Source organism: Odocoileus virginianus, chromosome 1 (assembly GCF_023699985.2).
Source record: "Odocoileus virginianus isolate 20LAN1187 ecotype Illinois chromosome 1, Ovbor_1.2, whole genome shotgun sequence".
Classification (NCBI taxonomy): domain Eukaryota; kingdom Metazoa; phylum Chordata; class Mammalia; order Artiodactyla; family Cervidae; genus Odocoileus; species Odocoileus virginianus.
In genome coordinates this window covers 12,785,853-12,797,003 of record NC_069674.1, presented here as the reverse complement: position 1 = coordinate 12,797,003, position 11,151 = coordinate 12,785,853, and the positions used below count along the sequence as shown (strand labels likewise).

Here is an 11,151-nt window from a genome sequence, read left to right as displayed (position 1 = left end):
TGAAGTTTGAGATGAGGACCCGTTTCTTGCCTGGAGATGACAGTGATTCAGCAAAGCTCTAGCTGTGGCTGAAGCAATTAGGAGGATGGGGCAGTGTCTTTCCCTCTCCTCCTCCTGCCCAAGAATGCCTTGGTTCCAGCAAAGCTCAAGAAAACCTCAAAGGTGTTCAATGCGGGGAAATAGTCTCAGCAATCCCAGGAAAGTCACCTCAATGCAGGAAGGACATTGTGTCCTGGAAAAGGACACACTATGTGAGTGGCTGGAGGAGCGAAGAAGATGCTATGACACCCCAGTTATAGGCAGAGCTCCCCATGACTGTGATCTAGAGCAGAAAACACAGCCTGGCTACAAGGCAATATCCAGCAACGGAACCCTCCCATGTGGAGCCCCATCTGGAGACCACCAGCCAGGAAAACCAGACCCCTCAAGCAGCAAAGAAACTGAACTGGCTGGTAAAATGAAGAGGTTATTGAAGAAGGCAGATCTCTTTGCCTTTCACAGCTCCTGTAAGAGGAGAGAAAAGAGAAGGAAGAAAGATCCATCTAACACCAGCCTTGAAAAAAGAAGTTACCTACACTGTTGCTCAATCATTCAGTCACGTCCAACTCTTTGTGACCACATGAACTGCAGCACATCAGGCTTCCCTGTCCTTCACGACCTCCCGGAATTTGCCCAAACTCATGTCCATTGAGTCAATGATGCCAACTTACACTGGCTACTACTAAATTTAATCTGCTAACAAGAAAAGAGCCCTAAGTCTAGGATCTTGAACTGAATACAGATTGATAAAATAACTCATGAAGTGGATTTGGCTAAGTTTTTACACAGGAGACACTTTCAAAAGATTGTGGATAAAAAGTATACCAGTGGATAGTCAAAGATAGGAATAATCTTGGATTTTTTTCTACAGAGTACAAATGAGAACTTCTGAGGTAGAAAAACTGTTGCATTGATGATAGTGGAAGTTTCATGTTCTCACATTTCTAAGTGATGATCAAATATGCTATAACAATTTTTATGATAAAGATATAAAAATACAGAAATAGTTTTCAACTTTGACAAGAGTATGCTAATAAAAAGATGTCAGATGGATAGAAACCAGCAGTCTCAGAGGAGGGCAAGGAAAATGCCAGTGACTGCAAGCCTGGCCAGCCCACATTGGCCAGGACCTATCACCTGTGTTACCCTTCAGCCCTCTAAGGAGATGGGAGTGGCTACGCTCCTGAAAATGAGGGTCAAGTTAGCTACAGAGAGACATCACAGAAGCCAACGAGGGCCCCAGGGCAGGCAGAGCCTGAGTGACGCTGCCATGGGCCCCCGGCTCCTGGGCTGTGTCCTGTTTTGTCTCCTGGGAGCAGGTGAGTCCCAGAACGCATGGGCAAGCCTTGGCCGTAGCGTGCCAGTTTTAGCTCATCCTTCTCTGAAGGTTGCAGCGCCAGGTGCCTCCTCAGCTTTCTTTTGCTCTATCTCCTTCCTCCACAGGCTCCCTGGAAGCCGATGTGACCCAGAACCCAAGATACCGCATCACAGAGACCAAAAAGAGGGTGACATTGACTTGTTCTCAGAATATGAACCACGAAGCGATGTACTGGTATCGACAAGACCCAGGGCTGGGCCCAAGGCTGATCTACTTTTCAAGGAACAATGGGAATGTTCAAAAGGGAGATATCCCTGATGGATACACTGTCTCTCGAGAAGAGAAACCAAACTTCCCCCTGACCTTGGAGTTGGCCAGCACCAAACAGACCTCCTTGTACCTCTGCGCCAGCAGTAAATCCACAGCGTGACACAGCCAGCTGCTCTCTGCACAAAAAGTGCAGCCACAAGAGAGAGAAGGCTCCTCCCTGGGAGGCCCCACCCAGCCAAGAAGACAAACCTCCCCACCATCAGAGACCCCAGGAGTCCTCCCCTGTCTCCCGAGCTTTGGGGAATCTGAGCAAGGCAGCCCCTTGACAACGTGTCCCCCTCTTACTTCCAGTACCCGTGAGCTTTTCAAAGTGCAGGCAGGACATGCTCCCTGTGTGAGGTCTAGCACCAAGGGTAAAGAATTTCTCTCCTAGAAAAGGAATTTTATGCATACTGCAATCCTTCCTCCTCGCTGAGCTTCACTGTAGCCCAAACTGAAGATTTCATTTTCAGCCCAATCACTCAACCAAATTTCAATCCCACCTTCTAGGACCTATTCCTGGAGGGTTTGACACTTGGGGAGAATAGCACATCTGAGTTGTTAACTAAATCTAATATCTCTCCCATTTCCCTCATCTCTGCAAGTGGTCCGCCATCCAGCCAAACGCACAAGCCAGAGATGTAGGAGTCATCCTCACCATCTCAGACATACTCTCCCTCCATACTTAATCCACCACCATCACCTGCATGCTTCTCAGTATTAAATTCCTTGCAAATTTTACTAATTTTTCTAATCTCATTGATAACACTGTGATCTGATATGTGGTCTCCCACCACCTTCCACTCCTTGCCCTCACCCACAAACCACTCTGGAGCCTAAAACCCATCAGTGTCTTTCATTTACTTAAAGTTGCAAGTTTATGGTAGTTCACAAGCTTCTCAACACCCTCCAAGATGCAGCCTTTGCACCTGTCTTCCTTCCTAATTGGGCTTCCCAGGTGGCACTCGTGGTAAAGAACCCACCTGCCAATGCAGGAGACATAAGAGATGCAGGTTTGATCCTGGGGTTAGGAAGATTCCCTGGAGGAAGGCATGGCAACCCACTCCAGTATTTTTGCCCGGGGAATCCCATGGACAGAAGAGCCTGGTGGGCTACAGTCCATAGGGTCTCAAAGAGTTGGGCATGACTGAAGTGACTTAGCACGCATGCATGCACTTTCCTAACTGGAGAAGGAAATGGCAACCCACTCCAGTATTCTTGCCTGGGAAACCCCATGGACAGAGGAGCCTGGCAGGCTACCGTTCATGGGGTCACAAGAGTTAGACATGACTGAGGGACTAAACCACCACCTTCCTAAGAGGAATGTCCTCTTTCAGTTACCATACCTGCTTTCCATTCAAGGAGACAGAGTCCACTTCCCTCAGGTCCCCAAATATGTCCTACGCTGATTCACTCTTGGATCTTTACCAGTAATGTTCACTCTCCCAGAGCACTCTTCCTCTCCCTCTCTACCTCAACACCTAGCTGGCGATTTCACCACATACCAATCCAGAAGTCTTTTCCTCCAGGAAGATTTCCTCAAATCCCTGATGGGATTATTTCCTCTGCTATGTGATCTAGTGAAGTGAAGTCGTTCAGTCGTGTCTGACTCTTTGTGACCCCATGGACTGTAGCCTACTAGGCTCCTCTGTGCATGGAATTTTCCAGGCAAGGGTACTGGAGTGGGTTGCCATTTCCTTCTCCAGAGGATCTTCCCAACCCAGGAATCGAACCCAGGTCACCTGCATTGCAGGCAGACACTTTACTGTCTGAGCCACCAGGCTAGCGCTCTAAGGACAGCCCAAACTGTTCTTCTCGGGGCAATTAACACACTTCATTGTTTGCTATTTAAAATTTGCATGAATAAAGGCAAAGTCAATGAGAGCAGGAACTGTGCCTATACTGGTTACTCTTTTCCCTGTACTTACCAGAGTGTCTGAAAAGAGTCCTGTTATACACATAAAGGAATTGGTCTTCTTTTCTATCATCTTCCCAATACCTCTCTGACTTGTCCAGGATCTAAGTCCCCTGCAAAGTCCTCTCCTACACCTACCTTGGGGAAATGCCAAGGGTTTCCACCTGGGTACGTAAACAAGATAAATCATGTCCTCTAGTAGTTTTATTCTTCCTCCATTGTAGCCCCCGTTTGCTCTGTGCTATATGTCACCTGACAAGGATGTTGCCTCTCTTGGGTACCACTGTATCCATTGGATTCTTTTCTGTTGAGCCCTAAAATACCTGTCAGCCAAGCAGATGCTTCAGCTTTGCAGCTCAATACAGCAGACCTTATTATTGCTCCCAGTGGGATACATCATCATGCCCAGGTAGAGTTTCCTACCAAGAGGCACCACTATCAATGAAATACAAGAGAAAGCCTTTGGCTCAACCTTTTCTTTATCGGTGCTGAAGGGGCAAGACTACAGATCTGTGTCTTGATCTCCGACGTCTAACTGAGATTTTAGCACAAAGTTTCATTCAATTACATACATTCCAACCATTAAAATAATAATTTTAACTTGAAGCAAGGGAAGGCATAGGACTTCATCCAAGACACAAATTCAGGCAATAAACCCAGCTAAGCTTAGAATCTGCTCATCTTTTCAAGAACTATGGCTGTAACACTGGGTAGGTTTATCCTGCCAGGCTCTATGCCTACCCTTGCTTCAAGGTGAGTTCTCTCCTGGGAATATTACACGCTGTCATACACAGAGACTTCCAGGGGACCATTCTCTCCTTTTTGCAAGACTTACCCAGGTATTTCTGAACTACAACATTTGTTGCTCTTTAGGTCCAAGCTGAATTACACCTTTTATTATGGTTGTGCTGTGTTCAGTCATGTCTGTAGTACACCAGGCAAGAATACTGGAGTGGCTTGCCATGTCCTTCTCCAGGGGATCTTCCCCACCCAGGGATTGAACCCTCACATCTCCTGCATTGGAGGGGTGTTCTTTACCACAGGCTAATTCTTTACCACTGGTGTCACCTGGGAAGCCCCACTTTTATTATATTCTCAATATAAATAGAATTATACCAGTTAAATCAAAGATGTCAGTGGAGACTGACACCCAAAGACTGCTTCCTGTGAAATAGAGTCTATATCCAATAACTTATTCTTAGTTCCTGGAAGTCATCACAAGTTAACCCCATCTCATGAGAGACTCTGAAACAATGAGGTCAACAGACCCCTTTGCACTTATATAGAATCCACAAACCCAGTGCCCTCCATTGTATCAGAGCCTGGAGCTGGCATACCATTACTCTTGATGTAGACCTGCCCTAAGGCACCAGTTTTCTCTTTGTTCCTAGGACCAGGAGAGTTCTGATTTAAACTGTTCCTAAAAGGAATTCAATCTTGATCTTTCTTATGGAATCTTTTTCTGTTGCCTAACTTCTACCTCGAATAATTGCTCACATGCTAAAGAAATATCTACAAAACCGGGTGGACTTTTAGAGCTAAAACATGCTATGGTCTAGAAGTTTACATTTCCCCCTCTACCCTGAATTTATGTTGAATTCTAGTTGCAAATGTGATGGTGTTGGGGGTGGGGCCTTTGGGAGATGACTACTGTGTGCTTAGTCACTCAGTCGTGTCCAACTCTTTGTGACCCCATGGACTGCAGCCCGCCTGGCTCCTCTGTCCATGGAGATTCTCCAGGCAAGAATACTGGAGTGGGTTGCCATGCCCTCCTCAGCGGATCTTCCAAACCCAGGGATCGAGCCCAGGCCTCCTGCATTGCAGGTGGATTCCTCAATGACTGAGCCATCAGGGAAGGGCAGGGAGATGATTAGGTCAAAAGAATGGAGCCCTCGTGGGTGGAACTAACGCCCTTATGAAAGAAACCCCAGTGAGCTCCCTAGCCCACCCCCTAACTAAGTGAGGTTACAAGAAAAGACCACCCACCAATAACGCAAGCACCCTGATCTCAGACTTCCAACCTCCAGAACTGTGGGTAATAATTTCTGTTGTTTATAAGCTACCCAGTCTGAAGTTTTGTTAAAGCAGCCAGACTAAGGCAGAATACTACTCATGATTTGTTTTCTTAATTTTTGGTTCACTCACCATCAATGTCTTTGGTAGACTACTATTTCTGTATTCTTCCATTAAATTGATTTGTTCCAATATTCCATTTTTTTTCTCTCTTGTCATTACTTTATGAACTTTCTCGGAACAACATCATTCAAGTTCATCACTTTAATAAACAACTATCAAATTCAGTATTCTAGCCAGTTACCTAATTTGAGCTTCAGCCCAACTTATGCAACTTTCTACATGGTGGTGTCACTTGAAATCTCCATTGGTACTTCAGACTCAATTCACCATGTTCTACAAACTTAATCTTTTTGCCAGTCTTGATGAAAACTAATTCATTCAGTCTTGAGTAATCAAGGAGTTTTGAAGAGCAGTCAGAGTGCACAATTTTGTAGCAATCCTTAAAAACTGGTTCCTGCATATAATTGAGTTTTGATATGCTTCATTTTCTAGAAGAAAACAAAATGTAATTAAAAGTAAATATACTCTAATTGCAAGCAAAAATAAAAAAGAGGAGTATACACATACACAGAATGACCCACAATTATTAATACATGGACACACACACACAGACACACACACATACATGAAATGTTAGATTTTCCCTAGCCATCCAGAATCCAAGTCTCTCTACTTTCAGACGGAGAAGCCACAACTTCCCAGTTTCTTTCTTTGGGACTGACGACATGTTCCTCAAGTACAAGAGGTAGACATGAGATATGTTCTTAGAGACATATGTACAAAAAGTGAAAAGAAATGTATAAGAATAAAAGATGAAAGTATGAAGCAGAAAGCATATGGCAGACCTGAGTTAAGCTAGGGGAGGGCTTCCTTGGTGGCTTGGTGTTAAAGAATCAGCCTGCTAATGCAGAAGATGCAGGTTTGATCCCTGGGCCAGGAAGATCACCTAGAGAAGGATATGGCAACCCACGCCAGTATTCTTGCCTGGAAAATCCCATGGACAGGGGAGCCTGGGCAGACAACAGCCCATGCAGTCACAAAGAGCTGGATATAACTTAGTGACTCAGTGACAATGCTGAAGCTAGGAGAACAAAGGCATCTCAATGTTTAGACTAAATAAAGGACACTTACAAAGACCACACAATGATTATGCAGCAAAATAGATGGCAGAACGGTGATGTAGATCTGAAGAAAGAATTAAAGAGAAAAGAGATGTGGATTTTACAGTCATTTCCTTTCTTCCGCATCATACTCCTCAATAACAATTGACCTGATCAGGCTCAGGGCGAGGAGAACTTTGGCACGCCCCTCACTAAGGGGAATCACTGAAGATGGGAACCTTTGTAAGTGGCGCTTCAGTGGGATAAATATAAACTTACAGATTTAGATAAATTGATAAAAATAATTTTGAGGAGAAGTTTAGAGAGACACCAAGAATGATGAAAAATCCTTCGAAGGATCCAGACTATGGTAATAGTGAGAAAATTCAATTATATACTAGTGAAAAATTGTGATGCTGAAATAATAATGTGTGTAGAGCTTTAAGAAGTTTAAGAAGAGACAAAAGATAAGAATACACCACTATAAACCTGTGGAGACAGAGGCTACTAGCTGCTTTTCATTTTGAGTTGATCAGTTGCAGATAAAAATCAGAAGGCAATGGCAACCCACTCAGAATGCTTGCCTGGAAAATCCCATGGATGGAGGAGCCTGGTGGGCTGCAGTCCATGGGGTCGTGAAGAGTCGGACACGACTGAGTGACTTCACTTTCACTTTTCACTTTCATGCGTTGGAGAAGGCAATGGTGACCCACTCCAGTGCTCTTGCCTGGAGAATCCCAGGGACGGGGGAGCCTGGTGGGCTGCCATCTATGGGGTCGCACAGAGTCGGCCACAACTGAAGTGACTTAGCAGCAGCAGCAGATAAAAAATCACATTTGAAGCTATGCAGAAAATGAGCGTGACTTTTGGTCTTTAGAGGGGGATTCTGAGCATGGGCAACTGGCAGACAACATATCATAGAATGCCTCCCTGGTAGCCAGAGCTAACACAGACATCTCGCCAATGAACTCACCTTCCCTGAACACTGGGGCTTCTCTGCTGTGCAGCCATTTGTCTCCTTGGATTAGGTGGTTCGTGGGCACAGGTAGAATGCTCCTGAGCTTGGTTTTCCAGACTCCTACATTAAGCCTGTCTCTGGTGATAGTACACTGACTCTCCACTGAGCTCTCTCTCCCAGTACCATCTTTCTTTATCTATCATGTCCATGGGTGCTAATGCCATTAAAGTCCAAGTTTATCAGGTTTCAGGGTCAGGAAAGAACACGACTCTGTGGTGTAACCAAAATATGCACTGTGACCCATATGTAATGATCCAGACAAGAGCCAGGAATAGGGCTGTGTGTGTGTATAAGTCACTCAGTCATGTCCAGCTCTTTGCAACACCATGGACTGTAGCCCGCCAGGCTCTTCTGTCCATGGGGTTCTCCAGGCAAGAATACTGGAGTGGGTTGTCATTTCCTTTTCCAGGGGATCTTCCTGACCCAGGGATCAAACCCATGTCTCTTGTCTCTTAGGTCTGCTGTATTGGCAGGTGGGTTCTTTACCACTCACACCACCTGGGAATAAGGCTACAACTAATATATTGCTCAGCTGGTGCCAAGAGCACCAACAATGGGAGTCTCTAAACGTTTTATGCCTTTTAAAATAAGGCTGCAAATGAAGAAACAGACCAAGGATTAACCTCGAAAATATACAAGCAACTCCTGCAGCTCAATTCCAGAAAAATAAATGGCCCAATCAAAAAATGGGCCAAAGAACCAAAGAGACATTTCTCCAAAGAAGACATACAGATGGCTAACAAACACATGAAAAGATGCTCAACATCACTCATCATCAGAGAAATGCAAATCAAAACCACAATGAGGTACCATTACACACCAGTCAGGATGGCTGCTATCCAAAAGTCTACAAGCAATAAACGCTGGAGAGGGTGTGGAGAAAAGGGAACCCTCTTACACTGTTGGTGGGAATGCAAACTAGTACAGCCACTATGGAGAACAGTGTGGAGATTCCTTAAAAAACTGGAAACAGAACTGCCATATGACCCAGCAATCCCACTTCTGGGCATACACACTGAGGAAACCAGATCTGAAAGAGACACGTGCACCCCAATGTTCATCGCAGCACTGTTTATAATAGCCAGGACATGGAAGCAACCTAGATGTCCATCAGCAGACGAATGGATAAGGAAGCTGTGGTACATATATGCAATGGAATATTACTCAGCCATTAAAAAGAATTCATTTGAATCAGTTCTAATGAGACGGATGAAACTGGAGCCCATTATACAGAGTGAAGTAAGCCAGAAAGATAAAGAACAATACAGTATACTAATGCATATATATGGAATTTAAAAAGTTGGTAATGATAAACCCATATGCAAAACAGAAAAAGAGACACAGATGTATAGAACAGACTTTTGGACTCTGTGGGAGAAGGTGAGGGTGGGATGTTCTGAGGGAACAGCATTGAAACAAGTATACTATCAAGGGTGAAACAGATCACCAGCCCCCAGGCTGGATGCATGAGACAAGTGCTCAGGGCTGGTGCACTGGGAAGACCCAGAGGGATCAGATGGGGAGGGAGGCGGGAGAGGGGATTGGGATGGGGAACACATGTAAATCCATGGCTGATTCATGTCAATGTATGGCAAAAACCACTACAATATTGTAAAGTAATTAGACTCAAGTAATAAAAATGAATGGAAAAAAAAAAAAAGAATCCGCCTTGCAATGCCATAGATGCAGGTTCATTCCCTAACCTCGACTGCCGAGCCCATGTGCTATAGAGCAAATACTGAGCCTGCAAGCCACAGTGAAAGACCCCACATGATCTGTGCCACAACTGAGACTTGACACAGCCAAATAAATAAATTTTTTAAAAAAGAAAAATAAAATAAGGCTGAGCATTTCTCAAATTGCAGAAGACATCTCAAATTGCAGATGCCCAGCCCCTCTCAGATGCCTCTACCAGCCATGACCCCACCACCCTGCACAACCACTTCCTCTCTGCACAGAAAGGAGGTCGTGGGAGAGAGGTGACTCTGCCTTCCTGGGTCCTGCCCTTATGGGGGAAGCTCCCAACCACAGAAGGCTCTCTCAACACTCTACCCAGGAGGTATTTGGTGTTCCAGGGCCCCAGTTAGTAGGAGTCCCTTCTACTCCATCACAAACAAACTGCCTTTCCAACTGCAGGTCCTGGCCCCTGGATTTCACTTCCTCGGGGCTCATCACTTTATTCAGAGTTATTTTATATTTGCTTATTACCACCTGTCTACCAAGATAACCTCGAATTGCCCCTGACCTTTCCTCTGCCAGGTCCACCTGCAAACTCCTACTCTGCTCTGATCTCGTGATGGCCTCCTCGGTTCCTCCAGTCTCTGACCTTTTACTGAACACAACACGCCTTTTACACATCTTAGTTTTGCAATAGTCCTGGTAAAGTAAGTTTTTGTTTGATATAAATCTCCCCGTTTTATGTGATGCACAGACGATGGATTGAAAGGAAGCTCTGTGAGGCACGGAGCATGCCTGCGGTCCATGGCTGTATTCCCAGTATCTGGCATACAGCAAGGATTCAATAAATATCAGTGCAAGGATGCTAAGACGCCTTCCAGAATTCTAGTCAGAATATATGTTTCTTTCCAGCTTTGTTGTTGTTTAGTCAGACAGTCAAGTCCAACTCTTGCCACCCCATGAGCTGTAGCCTGCCAGGCTCCTCTGTCCATGGGGTCTACTAGGCAAGAATACTGGAGTGGGTTTCCATTTCATTCACCAGGGCTCTTTCCAGCGAAGAGCTCCTTTTATAAGCAGCTTAGGCAACAAAACTGATGAGAAAGATTTCCAAGGGATGTTTTTCACTTGATGATGTTATTATTGAGCAGAGACACTGCCGGGTTCTGCTCTCCTGCTGCTAAGTCACGTCAGTCGTGTCCGACTCTCTGCGACCCCATAGACGGCAGCCCACCAGGTTCCCCCATCCCTGGGATTCTCCAGGCATGAACACTGGAGTGGGTTGCCATTTCCTTCTCCAATGCATGAAAGTGAAAGTAGTCGCTCAGTTGTGTCCAACTCTTCGCGACCCCATGGACTGCAGCCTACCAGGCTCCTCCGTCCATGGGATCTTCCAGGCAAGAGTACTGCAGTGGGTCGCCAGTACCTTCTCCAGGTTTCTGCTCTAGACTCACCTATTTCTGTAAAACCCTCACCATCGCAGGTTCAAGCACAGCATTTTCTGGTCATGGACCCCACAATCGTCTCCAGCCCCAGAGAAGAGCCGTGGTGATGGGGGTAGGAGGGGAGTTCAGCTGGGGAGAGGACCTCTCATGAGCTGCTGGGGTCACTGGGCTCAGAGCAGGTATGTGCACCCCCTGCCCCCAAACTCCTGCTGCGGGGACAGGAAGGAGATTGGGACAGAGGGACTCTGTGGAAGGAA

The 11,151-nt window shown here is 45.6% G+C and overlaps 1 gene segment (V, D, J or C); it reads left to right on the top strand.

Annotated features, from left to right (window-relative positions):
• Positions 1-1,309: 1,309 nt before the first annotated feature.
• Positions 1,310-1,787, top strand: LOC139031412 (T cell receptor beta variable 27-like). The segment is given in 2 exon segments: positions 1,310-1,358; positions 1,483-1,787. Coding segments are annotated over 2 exon segments (354 nt in total).
• Positions 1,788-11,151: the final 9,364 nt, after the last annotated feature.